Source organism: Xiphophorus hellerii, chromosome 15 (genome assembly GCF_003331165.1).
Source record: "Xiphophorus hellerii strain 12219 chromosome 15, Xiphophorus_hellerii-4.1, whole genome shotgun sequence".
Taxonomy (NCBI): domain Eukaryota; kingdom Metazoa; phylum Chordata; class Actinopteri; order Cyprinodontiformes; family Poeciliidae; genus Xiphophorus; species Xiphophorus hellerii.
In genome coordinates, this window is record NC_045686.1 from 23,955,908 (window position 1) to 23,976,669 (window position 20,762).

The window sequence follows — 20,762 nt, forward strand, 5'->3', positions numbered from 1 at the left end:
GCCAACTTTGCATTAAAAGTGTCATTATTTACCAAATGACAACAGTCAGACATTCATAAATACTCCTTCATGTTCATGACAGTGTCAGGTCGCTCTGTCAAATAAAGTGTTACTGAGTTTATTTATTCAGTGGTTGAAAATAACCAGTGGAACAATTACTGGTCCTATTACTAAAAACCCGAGTAGAGAAAGTTTTAATCCCCAGTTCTTAACGTGTCATACTGCGCTGAATACATCAAACATTTACTATACACTGAACAGTTTCCTAATAAACTGTAAACATGGAAGAAATGCTCTTCGTTTTACCTGAGTAGTGCTGAACCAGCTGCTGCAGCGTGTCAAACTGAGCCCTGGTGGTGATGTAATATCCTCCGCTGTCCAGCTTACGAATCTTATAGTGCTTGACGTGATCTCCTTTCTCATCCTCCCAGTCCCGTATGGACAGGGAGAAGGCCCCTGGGGGACAGTGGGAGTTAGGAGGGAGGAAAGGCTCAGTGTGTGTGTGGGCGTGTGCGTGTGTGTGCTCGCTTTACCCTTTGTGGTTTCGCTCTCTCGGATCAGATAGGTGCCCCGAGGATTGCCGGTGGACAGCAGCTGTCTCTCTGCATCCTTGCGGCCCAGTTTACCAAAGTACCAGCTGCAAGAAAACAGTCAGCTCAAACGGTCTGGATAACTTTTCCTTAATTCATTCCTTTAATTGTATAAAGTTCTAGACTAATAAACTCTGATTCACTGATTGGCAGATTGATAAGGTGGGTGGAGCCTAATCTAACACCTCTCTGAGTGGGCTCACAGTGCAGGCTACCCTAACTGATTCAAACCAGTCCCATTCCTCCATTCTTTTACAGCCTCCCATTAAAACCATTAAAGACCAGAACTTACTCTTCAGCTTGGATGGAGTCTACTGGAGCCACGTAGTTACTGGGGATGTAACCGCTGCCCCCGGTGGTCAGCGAGCGCGCGTCCCACCAGTCCCCCTCACTGAAAAACACAGACATCATTGTCATTGGTCGGTTTGTAATGCAAAATGAAGCAACAAAGATTCAACATGTGTATAAGTCAGATTTCCATATGACCTAGCATGACTTTCTTACAAACTTCTGTCAGAAATGATTATATTGTTGGGGTATGCTGTGGTGGCGCAGGGGGTTAGCACGCCCCACGTTTGGAGGCCTTAGTCCTCGACGCGGACGTCACGGGTTCGACTCCCGGTCCCGACGACCTTTGCCGCATGTCTTCCCCCCTCTCCTCACCCTCCTTCCTGTCTGCCTACTGTAGAAAAAATACGAGCCACTAGCGCCGCAAAAACTCTTCGGAGAAAAAAAAAAAAGAAATGATTATATTGTTACATTCCATCCTCTCAGTCCTTCTCCTGTATTGTTCTTAAAGTCCTACTTCCTCCTTATTTCCTAATAGTTAGTCTTCAGTCTATACTGGAGAACTCCAAGTAAAAAACATGGTGCTGTTTATCTTGAAGCTCCTTTCGGCTTAAAACAAAACAAAGATGCAATTGTCGTCTGAAATCTGCCTAAGTTATTACATTGATAGATGTTTTAGCAGAAGACACGGGGCTGGATGATAAAAATAAAACACCATGTGAAGGCGGCTGACTGACGCTCAGACACTCTCAGGATGTTGCACCAACAGGGTAAAAGCAGGAAGGAGTCTCAGCTGATGGAGGAACCTCTTTCCAGAACAACACGACCGGGTTTTAGTGTCTCTGGCTCAGATTTTAAAACACTGCTTCCTTGTGCTGCCCGTCTGTCAGACAGGTCTTCATGCCAATCACGTTGCTCAGAACTTCCTCCAGTTCTAAAGGAGGAAAACACATTTGAATAATGTGCATCTCTGTCTCCATCTCAGGGAGGGTCAGGCTCTAAAAGAAGCATTAACAGGGTTTGCTTCATCCAGAGCAGCTAAACAATAAGCTGCTTCACTTGTCTCTGGAATAATGTCCACCTGATGGGTCACATGTGTTCCTGTGCAGACAGTAATGAGCTCAGTGAGAACTGCTGGCTCTTCTCCAGAACCTAGCTAACGTGCACAAACCACCTTCACTTCTCAGTAGTAACTCCAAACTCAACATTCCAGATGTCAGTCACACATCCATTCTAACCGAGATATTTACACTGCATATGAAATTATCCAGGACTGTTTGTGTTTCCTTTTCGATCATTATTAACATTAAGGTCTTTCCGTATGCCGTTCAGTTTTGTGTTCATTATCGTCATCAGGGTCTTACTATATTTGTCATCTAGTTTGATTTCTTATTTTATTATTATTACTTCTTTCATCTACGTGTTTTGGTTCAGGCCTTTCTGTTTTCGGTTTTCTGTTGCTGCTGATCACTTTGTGTTAATCAATCTCCATTCCTCAGTTTCTTTTCTGTCATCATATGTCTGTCTCATCATGTTCCTTTGTCTTTCTCCACTCCTATATATTATTTTTCATATATTCTCTGTAACTGTACGTGGATTCAGTGGGTTCGTCCTCATGTTTGATCCGTGGTGTGAGAGATGATGACAGACTCGATCGGGACAAACCGGAGAAACTTTGACTTTACCCTCTAAGAGTCAGATCATAGAAGGTTTTATTTCAGGGACACTTTTCTGTTTTGTTGTTGTATGGACTACTGCATGAGCTGTTTCATGGTGATGGAGGGCATAAAGATGAATGGAAGTAAGGAAGACCTCAAAGACCTCAAAGAATAAAAGTAAGTAGGAAACAATGGGAGAAAGAAATGAAGGAGACGAGGAAAGAAATAATGGTTAAAAAAGAAGGGATAGACATTAACAGAAGGAATCAAGGAATAAAAGACAGAAGGATACAAAGAAAAATGAAGAGGAGAAAAGAAGGAAGAACATCAGAGAGAGAGGGAGGAAGGTAAGCTAGAGGGAAGTTGGATAGCGGCAAAAAAAGAAAAGACATATGGAACCAGTTAGATGATGGGATAAGAAAGAGTTTTCTCTACTTTTCCCAAACTGGTCTAGACTGCAGAAACACCTAAACTCTGATTGCTCTCCAGACAGTGCAGGACGTGGGGCGACCTGAGCAGGTGGAGCAGAGTGGAGCTCTTTCCCCTTCAACCATCTCTGCAGCACCACAAACAGAAAACAACAACAGCAGTGAACCAGCAGCCTCCTGCTGCCTCTGATGGACCCTGAGCCTCTGCAGACCTCAGGGCTGCAGACTGGGACAGGCCATCACAGCAGTCAGTCAGACCAGAGCAGCTCCGGCTGAGCAGCAAACAGCTCAGATGTTTTTGCTTCAACAGGCAGGCTGAGAGCAGAAACGCAGCGAACGCCTCAACCTCTCCAGGGACGCAGGTCTGCTTCCTAAAGGATGTCAGCACGCAACACAACCACACATCAACACGTCTGAGGCTCTGCCTCACTTCCTCACACAAGGGTGGTCCCTTCCTACCAGCTCTCACAGCCTGGAGCAGAGGAGTTCTAACTTTTTTTCTTTCTTTTTTTTGTTGCTGTTTTCCCACAGCTGTCCAGCAGGTGGCAGTGGAGGGCAGCTCGACGAAGCCCGGCATTTGGGCAGAGAGTGGGTGGAGGAGAGATGGAGCAAAAGATGCAACTCTGTCTGGCTCCTGCTGAGGAAGAGGAGGATGAGGAATGACAGAGAGGAGGAGGAAGAGCAAGTTTTCCTGTCTCGGCTGGGGTTGGCTGGGGGGAGCAGTGTGTATACGGGGGGCAGCTGGGACTGAGGCGTGTAGGAATGTGAAAGACGGCGGCTGGGCTGGGACAGGATGCTAACAGGGTGTGGTGACCTTGCAGAGCTAAAGGCTGAGGTGGCGAGGCGGTCAGAAGGAAAGTGTGAAGTCTACAGCAGACTGCTGGACTCACATTTAGTATTCAGTGTGCGCCAGCTCAGGAGACAAACACACAAACACAGCAGAAATATTAGCAAAAGTATTCAGTCCCTAGAATATTGTCACATCACAGTGGGGGTGGCAGATATGAAGTTTAAAGTTTTATCACAATGTTTTGTGGTATTATTGTGATAACAATAAAAGTGACAGTAAGAACTGCTCATTAGTTCTCTTTTAGGTAACTGCATCACTAACACAGCAATCACAGCACAAATGCTCCTCTTGAAAAACAAGAACATTTGTAATGCACTTCTGTAGGACACCAGTCACATAAAGAAATGTCAAATGTGTGTTTGTATCACTAAACTGCAGAAAGTAACTGCATTGAATCATATCTTCAATTCAACTGGAACTTATAGTGACGATAAATCTTAATTCTTATGATTCTAAGAAATTTATCACGATAAATGCTAAACGATACGATATGCCTACATTGCAGCCACAATTTGAAGTGAACTGTTTATGTGTGTGGGGGAAATAAATAGATTCATAAACACAAAAAAACGGAGCAAATACTACGTATTATTTCAGTATGTTTTCTGTTAGTTTAATTACAGCAAGACATAGTTCCATATACTTACTGTTTTTTCCCTATCAATTAACATCATTTATTTATTTATTTCAGCTAACAAAAAAGTGATCTCAATTTTCAGTTTTCATTATTTCGTTCGTTTTAGTTAACTACGATAAACTTGATATAGACGAGGCGTTTTTTTGTTGTTTTTTTTTAAGTAACTGCAGCAGAGGTTAGACTGCGCCTCAGCGTTCTCAGGGTACAGCGGAACAGAAAGGAGAGCAGGGTGACAACGCTGCCCCTGAAACTTCCCCCCTGCCTCCTCAAATGTCACTGCACTGCTGCAGAGCGCTGCGCAGACAGAGAGACACGCGCTCCGACTCAGCCTGCTGGAGTGAAAAGCATCCCTGGACTGGAACAGCATGGGGGATGATGGTGCATCCACTCTGAAACACACACACACACACACCCACACACACACACACCCCCCCACACACACACACACACACGCAAGGTCTGCACTTCTGCCGACTGGAAGGAAGACAAGCCAACATCCCTGTGGGTGTAACTGGGCACTTCCTGCTGGCGTTCAGATGGAAGCCTGCAGCACTCTCCTCTGCTCCACCCTCTGCAGGCCCAGAATAAACTTTGTTTACTCCACGTTGTCATAAAGGGTGTGCAGGCTGTCAGTTTAGCCTCATGAAAATCGCCAGTGGATTCAGTGAAGCCGGAGCCAGTACTGTTTTGATTTAAGTCTTTTTTTTGTTTTTGCATGCGTAAACCTGAAATTAGCAACCTACACTGGCGATTTGAACCAAATTGAATAAGCTCCACTTTGTTCCAAATGCTACAAAACCACCAGGTTTAACAACAAAAGGCCATTTAGAATCCTTTGAATGTCTATGGGAGACGGGAATTTTTTTTTTTTTTTTTTTTTGAGTTTTCTCATAATAATGTATTTGGTAGTCAGTTCATGCAGCATCTTAAATACTGAAGGTTTTTCTGCTGCAATAAAAAGGCTTTAGTTAGGTTTGCCCATGTACAGTATATTAATATCTTATGAGATATCTCAAGTTTTTATATACTTTTTCATTAAGTCCAGTTTATTTGCCTATTTCAGCAACAGTCTGGAAGGTTGCTACGACAACAGCAGCAGATCTGTACTGTATTGTTGTGCTTAAGCCGTTCAGTGATTTATAAACTAACAAAAGAATTTTAAAATCTGTTCTTTAGGATATAAACCCACCACAAATCAATGTTGAAAATGTGGGAGCAGAACCGGTCAAACATGGGCTTCCGTCCCGACTCAGAGACATAAACATACATACAACCTATTTAGAGTATTTAGAGTTAGTGACAGTTTTGCTTGTGTCTTTTTTGTGTCGGTAGTTAATAGATCGATTCTCTACCTGCATCTGCACCAAAGAGTTAAGAATGTACAAACATGTTCTCACTGAGGCTTGTACATATGTGCAGTTTTTAATTGACATTTATCATCTCTATGACTCTATATTTGCTAATTTATGGCCCCTAGGGGTCGCCATACACGTCTCTCTGCCTGACGTATGGCAGTGAAAAACAACAACAGTGTTTTCCTTGTGGGGCCTCTCGTCCTAGGCTGGTGTTATAGTTAAACATGACATTTATGGTTTTCCAGCTCCACAAACAGCAGCAGGCTTATTCTGGGCTCTGTCCTGTCCCAGATCATGAAAGGAAACCTCGGCCTGCCTGGTGCAAGCCGCTGCTTTGACCCCGGCTCAGTCGGGGAGCACGCCCGCTCTCCTCCCAGCCGCCTCCACTAACTCCTTCAGCTAAGAGATAAGGGGTCGTATTTGCATCCCGCCTGCATGCGGACGCCGTGATAAGCAGCTGCTGGGACTTACGTGCTGTTGAGGATTTGGAACCTTTCTCCTTTCCTGAAGCTCAGGTCATCCTCTGTCCGCGCCTCGTAGTCGTAAAGTGCCACAAAGAGAGTGACTCCTGCAGCGGGGGAAAGCAGAGAAAAACACAGAGTCAGCTCTTGGAAGATTAGCAAGAGAAAATGAAGCTGAAGAAGTGAAATGAGCTCCAGGACACTGAGCAAACAGCAGCATATCTGCTCTGGACGAACAGGAAAGCAGTCATGGTGAATGTTCCGGCAAATCATTCTGGTTAGCAGGGAGAAGAGCCGTGCTATGTCAGCAAATTACACAAATATAACACTATGTATGAATGATGGGAGAAGTGTATCAGTTGTGATTAACCTGCATTTTCTGGGGTTTTTTTCTATCATCACAAAATTCCCACCTATGGCATCACATCAGACTGGCTGAATGGCAGGCAGAAAAATACATGACGCATGAAATATTATAGCCTCTCAGATTCTGCACCAGCGCCTTTTGGATGGCAGAAACACACCAACACTGCAACATTGGCAGTAACATGATATCACCAGTAGATCCAGGTAGTTGTGATGCTGTGATCACAACAATTAAAGCAAATTCCCTCAGAACTGCAACTTTCTAGCAAATCTGACAAATTTATCTGTTTCTGTCTTTTCTGACCAATCACTGCAACTCAGCAACTTGAATTGTGACCAAAACTCGAGTTTTCTATCTCATGACAAAAACACGTGTGATGCTAAACTAACGTTTATCTTTTCTTTTATTTGAAAACCCATTTGGAGATGTTCTGTAGGAGTTGTATCTACTGTGTAAATGGAACTTGGGAGACCAATATGGAATTATATTTTTTGCACTTTGACAGTTCATCAGGACCGGATTTAATTTGTATTAAAGGAACATGAAAATGTGTTTTACAGTTTAAATATTAACCAGGTTAAAATGCTGCCTCTTTGTGAAAGGTTATGTGCAGCAATTTTGACTTCTTTGTAACATCTTACGGCACAGGTAAAGCTTGAAAAAAAATTTCATCTTTGGCCGCCATGTTTTGAGAAAGTTGCTGCAAAATCAATTTTAGGCTGCAACAATCACAAAACAGCATCGCAACAGCCTGGAGGGACGACATAATGTGAACCATCAGCGTCTTTGACAACAGACTGAGAACATCTTGAAAATGCTACATACATCTTTTAATGTATGTAGAAATATTATTTCTTTAAGTTAAACAAATCTGCTTTAACTAATTTTTGCATTGGATAAACTGTCAGGGCTCTGCCAGCAACAGTTTGGTCAGGTTTAGTGGAGACTAATAGTATTTCTAATGTATAACAAATGGCTTACATGAAAAATGTTTTTTATGCGATTAATTGTCTGTATAAGCAATAGAATCTGCAGAATGTGTCAAATTTTTTTAATTTGATTAAAAGATTAATCGTCAGAATAACAGATAGAACGATCGACTACTAATATAATCATTAGTTGCAACCCTACTTGTGTTAAATCTGAAACAAAGTAAAATAACACAGTATTTGATCCATAACAAGGTGATTTCCAAAGAGTTACAAAGTCAAAACCTGGTTAGAGTAGATGACCTAACTAAAGAACCTCACAGCTCTCCGCTCTTTGCTGGATGATCAAAAACATCACAATACTTTCAGTTATTGATCATTTTGCTCTAGACAGTTATTGGAAGTCTTCTGTTATTCTTGCATCCTCTCCTCTCCATCTTCCAGTCAGGTCTGATAAAAACTGGACAGAGTGTAAACGAAGACGTACTCAGAGACTAAAGCAAATCCTCAGGCCTGAACGCTATGAAACTGCTGAGCACTGCCAGCTTTCAGTGGGGCTTAAGACACAGGCCCACTGAAACCGATAAACTGTGACAAAGTTGCAGCAGGTTGCAGTGATGCAGAGGGGCAGTGGTTAGCACCCTGCAAGCATTTACAGAGCTGAGTGTGTTCTGCAACACATCTTCAACAAGCTTTCATTTTTACACATAGCCTTGCTAAGATGGAGCATTTTTAGTTTCTAAATGTTTCACCAAAATTTTATTTCATTTATGTTTTTTTATTTAATTCACTAAATAATAAATATAAAACGTTCATGCAACAACTAGGAGAAATCATGAAGGAGCAGAAAAATGTGTAAACTTATAATATCTGACACCTTTTCAAATAAAAAGAAAATTAGTTATTCAACTCAGAAAACTATTACAGATGTTTCACATACACAAAAATACACACAAAAAACACAACATGATCTTATTTAAGGCTGTATCGCTTCATCATAATAATTTTCAAATTTCTTTGAAATGCAGAAAGAGATTTTGATTGTTTTCTCTCTGTCAGGATAGTTCTGTAAACTGACATCTTTAGATGAAATGCATTATTGTTGCCGTCCTGAATCCAATTTTTTTTAAATTCCAGTTTCTTTTAAGTTGCATTTGCTTCATCTCTTTACAAATCTGCTTTGAAAAGCTCAGTCCATCTATGTATAAAATTTTTTACAATATATTGTGGTTTTTAATCTAAAACTGAGCTGCATATGTCTCCGTTCATGTGAAGAGTCCAGCCTGCTTGGAATAAAATCCCGACCTGGGCTGGAGAGAGTCTAGCCTTGCAGGACAGACGCTGAGTCAGTGCGGCCTGACTCCGATCACCCCGGGCACAAATGCTTCAGGTAAAGAGCAGTGGCCTGAAAAAAACCCTTTTCAGTCACTCCAGCATTATCCAAGTCTGTCTGAAATAGAGCAAGATCGTCTCCCACAAAGTCTCCAACGGCAGAAAGACTGTGCTGACAGAGACGAACTGCGCCAGTCCGCATTTAGGAAGAGTCTGACAGCAAACTCTTAGTAAGACTCCATGTGAGGAGGTCGTGTGAGGCTAAAGGGACTGCACAGACTGGAGCTGATGCTGAAGCAGGATGATGGAAACCCTTTAGGGTGCAGCGCTCCAAATGTTCCATCAGATCAGACACTGAAACTCATTCATTGATTGGTTTCTGTGTTGGAATGCCAGTCAATGCGTTGCGTAACGTCGTGGCACTGGCTCCGTATTCCAGTTTGGGAAAATGACATCAGCAAATCCGCTGGTCATCGATAAGATGGTGGACACACACAGGAGCGTGGAGGCAGCCGCCTGCTTGCGAACTGGAGTGAAGCCAAGGTTTACGTCTAAATGTCTCCCACCAGGACGAAGCTAAAATAAAAAATAAAAAAAAACTCAGCTCAGCTCTTCTGCCTCTCTGTGGATTTACATCACAGAGAGGCGAAAATCATCCACACCTTGATGATTCAAGGTGTTGTGTTAGGATAAGTTCAATAGAAACGCTGAGTTCCTCTGCAGAGCCGCTTGGCTCAGTCAAACAGAAAGGATTTCCTGAGTAAGACAATTCTCTCCCTAAACAATGAGCTCAGAGCACAAAGACGTGCGCTGATGTCAAGCGGACAAACTGACAGGACCGGTCTGGGGTCAGGGAGAGAGAGAGAGAGAGACGATCATGTGATCACACCAACATGAAACTCTGTAGTGACAGGAAGGAAACCTCAAAAACGCAACTTTATCCGACGTCTCAAAAGGTACCACTAAAATAAAACACTGGAATTGTATTTCCTAAAATATTTTCATCATATTTATGTGACAGGACATTTGCATTTCATCGAGGAGTCAAAGAGATTGGCTTTCTTTTCACCTAGTGGTGGAATTTGTTTAAAAAGCAGTTTGGCATACCTCAGGCAACCGTAACCATGGCAACAAGAACTACGTTCTTTATAATGGTCAGCATCAGATTCCATGATGGACCAGATACCTGTTACTGGAGGAAATTCTGTTTCAGCTGCACTCCCAGTGTTTTTGTTTTTTTGGGGGGGGGTACCAGTTTACAAAGTAATATACAAATATAACTATAAACAAAGTCATTTATGAATCAGCTAGGACTTTAAGCTTTGTCTACACATGATTAATTCAATTCCATTGTCCTGTTACAAGCCGAACTATCAACAAGTCATATCAAAACATGCTAGCGTTGGCCTAGCATTTCAACAATCTGCTTCATCTCCCATAAAGCAGCCATTCAGGGGGCCTAATCTCTTGCTCTCACAAAGCACCAGATATGTCTACAAAGCTCCTTCATTGAGGAGACTCCATCTTTGCTTCCTCCTCAGCCCTCCACCATGCATCCCCGACTCAGCTCCTCCTTTTTCCTTTGTCGTTTGAGTTCTAGTGGCAGCTTTATAAATTGAGCTAACATGTGATCTGTACATCAAAGCCGTTCTGTAGAGTCTCTGGTTGAGACAAAATACCAACCACTATGAAAAAAGCTACAACGGACACTATGGCAGAGACTGAACATTGTTGGTAAAGAGGCACGTGATCTCACTAATAATGTATAATTTAATACTGGAGAATAGACATAATATTGTTATACTTTTTTACTTTGTTTACATAACATTAGATTTAATGAAGGATCAGATGGAGAGTTGGCAACCAAATCTCCAGTGACAACTTGACCATCACTGTGAGCGTCCATCTTTGATCCATCAGTTTAATCCTTTGGCTCTCACAGTGTTGGGATGATTGCTGTAGTCACATTGCCTTGTGACTTGGAATAGGACGTTCTGAGTCAGACTCCCAGTCGGTGTAATCTTGTCTTCATCTTCACAGCTTGCTTTTTGTTGCTTAAATGAGCCGAATTAATTCACAATAAATCATTCTGTTGCAGATGTTTATCAGGCCTGGTGCCTGAGTGAATTCAGGTCAGTCCTCCTTAGGTTGAGTCATAAAGCTTAGGTGGGCTTCTAGCAGTGTGAATTGTGTTAAAGCCACGCAATGCGCCACGGTGACTCATCGTTTTCTGTTAAAAGTAAAATACTCGACATTTGAGGCAGCGCTGCTTCAGATGTTGGGTCCCGCTTAACGCTGGAAGGCTCGCTGCTGCTGAGCTTACTTTGACTTTGCTACTAAAAATCCAGTTTGCTAATAAAATCTGCAAGTCCTGAGAGAAACCCAAAAGCGATAAAATGATATAAATTATATAAAATTATACTTGTGCTACTTCCAGTCAGCCTCAGGGTTTCTATAAGAATGCTTTAACAGAGAAACCCCAGATGACCTGCAAAATGTATTTTATCAGGGTTTTAAATAGCAGATCACTAAATGCAGAGCAGAAGAAAAAATAAACAGTTTCAACATAAGAAACTAATCTGAAACTGTTGCATGTGTTTGGATTCAGCTCGCCTGAGTCAATACTTTGTTGAACCACTATTCCCGCAGTTATAGCCACAGACTGACATTTATCTGACAGTTTAAACTCAGATCTAACAAAAAGCATCTGTGAAGATTCCTTTTAAAGTCTTGCCTTATGTTAGTTTTGGACTTTAACTGGTCCAGGATTAATAGGTATTCTTCCTTTGTTTACTTTTTCATCTTCAACAACTCTGACCGGCCTGCTGAAGAACACCATTGCGCCACCATGATGCTGCCACCACCACATTTTAATACGAGGACTGTGTGATGTGCAGTGTTAGTTTTGTTTTTCTACACACCATAAAGGTTCAGTTTTAGTCTCTTAATGTTCAGCATTTTTCTTTGCTCTCCAATGGCCGATACTTTTAAAACAGGTAACATTTGGCAATTAAAAAAAAAAAAAATCCATTATTAACTTTGGTAATTCTAACTAATCCAAAACAAGATAGGTTTGGTCTGATTTAACTTCAGACAGTGAGAAAAAAAAAAGTGTATTTATCTTTTTATTTGGTGTAAACTTCAGCTTTCAACTGTACATACAATAACCAAACAGCAGTAGCAGCAGCAGGAATACATCAAATCAATTAGCTAAAATTATAGATTTTGTTTTGAAAATTTCAAGCAAATAAAATGATTCAGTGGAATTTTTACTCAGGGTCATCATATCCGAGAATCTCACACTCTCCGACAAGCAGACGTCAGTAATTCGCCGTCTTCTGAAGGAAATTGGTTACATTAGCCAAAGAGGGCTGAATAATAATGCATTTTTATTTGCAAAAACAAAACAATGTAATTTAAAAACAGAACCCTTCTACCCTAAAATGTGCTACTTTTTGTTGGTTTATGTCATAAAAAAAATCAAACAAAAACCACTTTAGTTTGTGGTGGCAAGGTGATGTGGGGTATGAATACATGTGGAAGGTGCTGCCGGGTCCCTTACCTGTCCCTCCACGGGTCCGCAGGGTCCCGGTGTGAGAGGAAGTATTGACCCCCCCAAAGACGGTCACCCCCTGTCCGACGGGGGCGTGGAAGTTGTTGTAGTTGGGAATGGCAGTGACCCCAAAGCTGGGATAGTGCTGCGGCGTGGGGTCGGCCCCATAGCGGTACCCGGCTCCCTGGGAGATGCTGGCGTCTCGGTCGTCTGTGAGTTTGGTTGCCTCCTTATCCTTGCATTGCACACAGCCCATTATCTATAATCTGGTGGCAACAAACACACAGAGACAGAAAGTTAGGCAGCTGAATGAAGACGTGAAATAAATAGGAGTGTGTGCTTGTGGCTTAACAAAAAGAGTCAGGGGGAAGTTCACATCAATGATGTCAGATGATCAAAAGGTTGGAAGTGAAAAAGATGCAAGTCAGCTGATAATGTCAACCTGAGTCCTCCCAGGTCAACAGGTGCAGGAGAGGGAGCCAAACAACGTCAAGGTTACTTTTTACACTGATTCCTCTATAGTTGGCACCTTCCACTGATCCTTGGCTCAGAGAGACAGGGATCTGCCTCTGAGAACTCGTCCACACGTATATCGAACACAAATATTGTTTGAACAAACGAATATCGTGTGAGCAAATAACATCGCACACAGGATCGGTTTGAGAAAAGTTTTCATCCACATGAACCCAAACAAATCCGCCTCTCAGTGTTGTTAAAAATATGCCAAACCCATATGGGGCAGTGCAGCGCCCCCTATGGGTCAGCCAGTCAGATTGCTTCAAAACAATCATCACTTCCTGTTAGAAATTAAACATGGTTCACTTGTGTGGACAAATGTACAGTACAGACCAAAAGTTTGGACACACCTTTTAATTCAATGAGTTTCCTTTATTTTCATGACTATTGACATTGTAGATTCACACTGAAGGCATCAAAACTATGAATAACACATGTGGAAATATGCACTAAACAAAAAAAGTGTAAAACAACTGAAAATACCCCTTATATTCTAGTTTCTTCAAAGTAGCAACCTTTTGCTGTGATTACTGCTTTGCACACACTCTGCATTTTCTTGATGAGCTTCAAGAGGTAGTCACCTGAAATGGTTTTCACTTCATAGCTGTGCCCTGTCAGGTTAATAAGTGGGATTTCTTGCCTTATAAATAGTCATGAAAATAAAGAAAACCCATTGAATTAGAAAGGTGTGTCCAAACTTTTGGTCTGTACTGTATATGTTGAACTACTTATAAATAGCGTGTTAGAATGTAAAGTTAATAAAACACAAGGCGATGTTGATAAAGAATCATGTTAAAGCAAGTATGTGGATATTGTAGCATTATTTGTCAGAGACTGTAATGAGCGGGATCCTAAGACTCCATCCACACTGGAGACGATTTTCGGTGAATCTGCAAAGGTTTTTGCAGATTCACCAAGGTGTGTGTCTACACGGATTTCTTGTCTTGTGAGATAAGAAACTATCATTTTTTAAAACTGAGTTCCAGAGCGGATAAATTTGGTTTTATCTTTCCATTTGACCATGCGAGCTGCCTCTTTTTGTTGTTTTAAATGATGATGTTGCAGCTCTGCCTCACTCTCACCACCAACAAACAAGGTTCCATTCTGTGTTCTGCGTCATTCTCTGGCAGTGTTACAGCGCCACCGCTTGGCCCGGCAGACCTACTACATCATGTTCTGCGCTGGTGCTACCTGTCGGTAGATGCAAAGTTTTTCTAAATCATTCTACAAAAATATAATGTGTTCTTCTCTGGACTAAATCTCTTATTTGTTAAATATCCACTTTGGTTGGGGTTTTTATGAATAATTGCTTTTAGCAATATTAAAGAAAGATAATGTGTGGATAAGAGGGCAAAACGCATAAACATGTATTTGTTTGATATCTGGCTAAGTGTGGACCAGACCGTCTTCTCTATGTGACTCACATAAACCCATAAAAATCTGGGCACCACTGTGTGGCGGTGCAGTGACGCACATCAGCGCTGTCAGACCCTTCAGGCGATGGCAGCAAGCAGAAAACTGATTTCATCCCAGAACCCTGACCAGCCTTTAATTAGAATCTGAACCAACATCTTCCCTCTCTTTCACCCTCTCCACAGGTGTCCTATAGCAAGTCAGGGCTAAGTTCCAGCGCCAGAAAAGACCCAGCAGGAAGTGGAACCAACAGGCTTCTTTAAAGATCCAACTTATGAGTCAATACAGATTCACCAGAGACACATTAGGAAATGACAACTCAATATCTGAGCAGCAGTGGACTCCCAAAGGACCTGATAGCATCTAATTGTGAGCATGTAAAATGAAAACAGCTGCAGGAACGACAGAGGAGGTGACTTTCTTTCTCGCCATGTCGTCTCGCTCATCTGCCTGCAGTGAGCCGCTCATTACCCGCTGTGCAGAAAGTTAGAATGAAGCGTTCCCCTCTAACGGTGTCATCTATGAACAAGTGGAGTGTTGGACGAAGCTTCCGTCTTATCAAAACGATAAGATCACACGACAACCTCCTGAGAAGCAGGTGAAGCCGTCAGACTGCAGGACAAATACAACCCAGCATGCATTGGATGTTCAACCTTACCAGATGGAACCCCTCATTAGCATCCATAACTGTCTTCTTTGGTGCCAGAAGCCTCCTTGTGCTAATTATTACAATATTTAGGCATAATTACTTCTAGAGCAAAGAAGAAGAGATACAATTTAGTCAAGAAGTTGACAAATATTGGCTGCTGACCAGAATCAGCTCGGTGAACGGATTATTGAAGGCGTAAAAAAAGTAGGAAGTAGAAACGTTGGCCTTTTGTAAAACTCAGCCGAGGTAAACCTTTTACATTCTCTAGGGAATATACACAGAAAATACAGTTGTAGTTATGATAGCAGAAACCATCTCCTATGTAAAAAAGCTTCACATATAAACAACATAATCATGCCTCTTCATAAAACTGGTCAACCCTGTGTAATAACGCCCTAATACACAGATGATGCATCCACTCCTATTACATTATTATTATGAAGGGTGAAAATCTCACTTTTGATGCTCTCTTATGTCATAGATCTTGAAGAAAATCCGAATTTGAAACTTGAATCTGCCACAATTGGTACTAAAAGATAATAATGCTATTTAGGAAAAGTAGGTAAAAATAAAGAAATCAGATATATGGTGGAAAAATGAAACAGTAAATTATTACAGATTTATTGGGGTCATTATTGATGATAAAGTAGCATGGAAATCTAAAAATATATAAAAGTCTATTTATTTTACTGTTCTCTTACCATATTTCAGTTATTGTGGTAATTGAAATGTTAATGACAACTTCACTACAGTCATTAAAACACTGCTAACATGAACAATAACAGTAATCAATACGGTCGGTTATCTGGATCATACAGACACACTATTCATAAAATCTAAACTGTTCAAATTTGCTGACATAGCGGAATTACAAAGAGCTATTTTCTTGTTTAAAGCCAAAATAATTTATTACTGGAAAAATTCAAGAGCTTTTCTTATGGAAGGACTTCATAATTTAAGGGAAAATGCACATAGGAATGCATTGTATCAGTTATAGATATGTAAATAGAAAATACTAATTAAGAAGAAATGTTATAACTAAGTTAAGATGAATAATCATTTATTAGATGATTCTGTAGATGTAAGAAGGTTTGGTGTAAAAATAAGCTTCTCTGAATGTGTAAATACACTTCACTATTGTTTGCTTTTGTTTTAAATGCACTTTGTATATGTAACTTTGTTTATTCTTTTATTATATGTTTAATGAAATCAAACTTCAAACCTAAAAGACAGAGAAAATCAGAAATCAATCATAAAATCGATCAGTGTCAGATTTTGTTTCTTGTTTTTACTTCTTCTCTTCATTTGGTGTCTTAAGTTAGAATCAGTGATTGAAGATCATTTAGTTTAATCCAGATCAGAGGCCACTGGCCCTCTGTTAGCGGCCGTTGTTAGAGAATTAGCCCCACATTGAATAAGCCGCCATCACAGTGTTTCAATGTGATTACATGCTGATCTCCCAGGCAGGAGAGTTCAACTAGTGGAGAAATCCTGCCTCTTTATTTACATGTTTTTACTGTAGTGAAAGATTAGGGACTTTCAAACTTTTCACTTCATATTTCATGTGTCATTTTTGACATTTTTGGCTTTTTAATCGAGAAAATGTAAGATTTGTTGTGCAATATAAAGTCTGAACTGTCAGCACGCGTCATTGCACTTGCATAAGGACATAGTGGATCCATCTCAGGCAGAACAGACGCAATCATGAGGAGCGCGGTCAGAGCTTTGTGCTCGCTCTAATCTATTTGGTTTTGATCTGTGTCAAAACCATGAAACAAGCAGGCAGAGTGAAAAGCAAAACTCACACTCCCAGTCAGGGTGTTGCATGCCCAGATATCTCTGTCAATAAATTCTGTAATCATCTGTGACAGGATGAGGGGAATGCATGGTGTGTGTGTGTGTGTGGGGGGGGGGGGCAACAACAGCAGCAATGCTACGATCAGTCCAAAACTGCAGAGCATAATCGCGTCTGCTCTCAGCAGAAGCCGACAACTTGCTGAGAAAACAAACTGCTTCTGCGTTCAGACTATTTCTATAATCCTTAACTGGCAGAGACGGACTGGAGCCGCTTTTAAAAAGATGGGGAACTGTTCTATTGATTCTTCTGAACGTATGCAAAGCTGCTCCTTTACTGCTTCTGAGATGTTAACCTGGGACGGATTGGATCAGAACCGTCAGTGCAGATCTCACAACTCCTCTCGGTGTCACCCACAGCGACAGCATGCAGGGGCTTCAGGTCGCCCACGTGAAGCGATCCTGTCCTGCTCTGCCTCAGATCTAACGCAGGTGGACCAGAGAGAAAAACCTGACAGTAACCATTTAGTTTCCCAACACAGGGCAGCCATGGAAAAACAACGTCCTCAATTAGATCACTTGTGATTTCATTGGTTTAAATTGGTGAAGTCAATCAATTGAAAAATATGATCAGAATAATCACATTCTGGCACATTAATCATGATTAATCACAATGCTTAACTTTGTAAGCTTGAAATATAAATATGTGCACAGCTGTTCAAGCCCCTCCTGCGGCACTCCAACCAGTAAAATGCAAGAACTGATTTGATTTTGCTGAGGGAAACTTTCTCCACTACTACATGAAAACAAGTAATAGCAACTTTTTCAGGGAACACCTGACAGATAAAATATATATTCTATTTTCTGGTTCTTGGGTGCCCCGCCCCTCACTGACGCCGCCCTGGGCAACTGGCAATACAGCCAATATCAAAAACCGCCACTGTATGCACAACTTCAAAGAATGTTTCATTGTCTAAAACCAAACATGTCTGAAGACTCTCGGTTTTCCAGGTTTTAATATTCAGGAGGATACAACCACTAAACAGAGATGCTCAGGTAAATCAGCAGGCGGTGAAATCACATCATTTCCACCTCTACCGGACCTGGATACTGAGCATCCATCCACAAACACAAAAGTCTGACCTTTTTTTGATCAGAGAATGCAACAAACCACACCATTAACAACCCTCTTAGAAAATAAAATACATCTTATCTCATCTCTTGGTCGTTGCAGCTACACTAGTGTTTATGAAGCTTTGTACTATTATTGCTACTATTTGTTGCTCAGTTTTCCTCCAGAACTAGACTCAGGTTCTAAAACAAAAGAACAACAACTTCTTATAAGGTCAACAAAGGCAGTGGTGTGCATCACTAAGTAAAATGTTAGTTGCCATAAAGCACTAATTATAAACACTAGTTCTGCTAACTGTAAGAGACTACAACAGTATTCAGCAGAAGCTAATGCTAAAGCACTAATGTCAATTCATATCATCTCTGCCAGAGAAAGACTACAACCTTTGAGCACCAATTTAATTTTGACATTATAATTTACATGCTCTGTAATGTACTTCGATACAGTATTTATGCTATATAAATAACTGTTATTTATCTCTACTCTCTGTGTTTTCATTCCTTCCTGTATGTTTCTTGTTAGAAATAAAGTTATTGGGGGAAAAAAAGAATGAGAAGTGAGGAGAGGAAACGGAATTGCTACACATTTCAAAGTAAGAGCATGAACATAAGCGTAATATAAGTGTGCTCAGCATTTTCAAAGCTAGCAGAAGTGATAAAGGAAACATTTGCTCTGCTCTTAGCATATTAGCATTATAGCAGTAGTGTGCCCACCACTGCTGAGGAGCCCTGATGTCACCAGAATCAGGCAGTTCTGAGGTTTGATTGGCTACCTGTGCATCAGACAGGAAGGGAAAAAAATAACTCAAGGATTTGATAAATGACCCAAAAAGCTCTTGAACAAAAATCAGTATGTGATGAGTGAGGAGTGATGACGGGTTGCAAACACATTTTCTCATTTGATGAAGTGATGGGGGAGTTTGGTGTAGAATCAGTTAACAAGCACCGACATAATCCTAAAAAAAATCACCACACAGTATCAATCATTTCTCATATTTCTGCTGTTGATGAAAGCAATCGCTAAAGTTGTCGGATTCTTAAAGTGGCAAAGTCTGCGCTCATAAAGCCAGATTCCTCTCAGGCTGCTGCGGGTCCAGTAAGGGCCGGGGTAATCACTGGCTGCTCTCTTTGAACTGAAGCCTCTTTCATCTCCTCTCTCCCCACTTCCTGCCCTCTCCTCTCTGCTGATTAATTATTCTTCCCTTGCAGAAAGAGCTGGCACCTGCTGGCTGGAGGGGCCGTTCAGCTGCACGCTCCCCCGCAAGGAAGCCTCGACAGAGGCCAGTTTATCACCCCCTAACTTCCAGCATAGTACAAACATTTCAGGTCAGTGTGAATCATTCCCTTTACATTAGAAAAAAAATATATGAAAGAACGCCTAAGACATCTTTCAGATTCACAGCAGACCTGGAATCTTCTCATGGTTCATCTGTTCTCAACATGAAATCAATCAACACTAAACCAAAACCCATTAAAACAGCAGCATAGTGCCGGGGCCAGAGTCGGGGCCGGAGCCACATGTACTATTAGTTACTGCAACAGGCAGCTCATATAACACTAGGGAGCTACGTTTATTAGCTTCTCTAATTAGAAGCAAAAACCTGAAGCACCTAAAGGACTAAGAGGTTAGGAAGAAGAAGACTTATTAAGTCAGAGCAAAATAAAGGGCTGTCAAGTTAAACAGTGGAGGGGGCTGATCAGAGCCCCCCTCCACCCCCCCGCCGCACCATGGCCGTGTGCCTGGATGAATTATTCATTGGCTGGTTCTGCTGACCAGAAGGTATGCTGCTGCATCTCAGGGGAAGATTTTAAAGGTGTGGGTGGGATTCACCAAATGTAGGGGAGAGAAGGCTGAGAGTGGCTGATGGAGGAAAGAGGGTGGAAACAACAGATAAAAGCTGTGCTGCCTGTTGGAGGGCCTAATAAAAGAATGAATTTTGAGACTACTAAAAAGGAATGCACTGATGTGAAGATTTGGGGTAATATCAATTCCGATATTAATTATATTATGCTGAGGCCAACTGATATTTACCAAATTTATATATAGGGGTAGGGATATACACTACTCCTACTGTGATACTGTGATATTATATAAAGTACAGACCAAAAGTTTGGACACACTTTCTCATTGAATTCAATGAGAAGGTGTGTCCAAACTTTTGGTCTGTACTGTATATATATGAAAAATGAAAATGAAAATGAAGAGCCCGCTGCACTGAGCCCCACTGAAAACCTCCTGGTTCTTCCACCAAATATTGATTTCTGAAATCTTCCTGAGTTCAAACATTAGTGTTGTTGTTTCTAAATGAATATCAACTTGTTTTCTTTGCATTATCTGAGGTCTGAAAGCACTGCACCTTTTTTGTTATTTTGACCATTTCACATTTTCTGCAAATAAATAAATACTACATTTTTTGCTTGGAATTTCAGAGACATGTTGTCAATAGTTCATAGAATAAAAGAACAACGTTCATTTTACTCAGACATATAACTATAAAAAGTCAAATCAGAGAAGCTGGTAACTTTAATTATTCTCTTAATTTTTTCCAGAGCTGTATAAATGAATAAATATCTGCTATCAATATCTGCAAATTTTTACTTATCAGACCGATACAGAAATGCTAAAAAATGTCTGCCATTAGCCGACACCGATTGTAAAGCTAATATAATGTGTTATTTTCTATCAAAGCCATAAAAGTTTGGAATACAGGTTTATTTTAAAACTGAAAAAAGTGGTTGGCTGAATAATTGCTTCCTGTGGTAAGAGCACAAGAAAAGCAGTTTAAAAAAAAAACTTACAAAAAGATGTAC

General features: G+C 41.0%; 1 protein-coding gene across 4 annotated transcripts in view; it reads right to left on the bottom strand.

The window, feature by feature from the left end:
* fynb (FYN proto-oncogene, Src family tyrosine kinase b) overlaps window positions 1–20,762 on the bottom strand; it is a 73,602-nt gene that overhangs the window by 13,377 nt on the left and 39,463 nt on the right. For all 4 annotated transcript variants that reach the window (XM_032585124.1, XM_032585121.1, XM_032585120.1 and 1 more), the window contains 5 exons: window positions 12,458–12,714; window positions 6,278–6,374; window positions 883–981; window positions 534–637; window positions 307–456 (listed from right to left, as the gene is read on the bottom strand). In XM_032585124.1, the coding sequence (XP_032441015.1) occupies window positions 307–456; window positions 534–637; window positions 883–981; window positions 6,278–6,374; window positions 12,458–12,704 (697 nt within the window). In that variant the 5' untranslated portion in view covers window positions 12,705–12,714. The remainder of the gene's footprint in view (window positions 1–306; window positions 457–533; window positions 638–882; window positions 982–6,277; window positions 6,375–12,457; window positions 12,715–20,762) is intronic.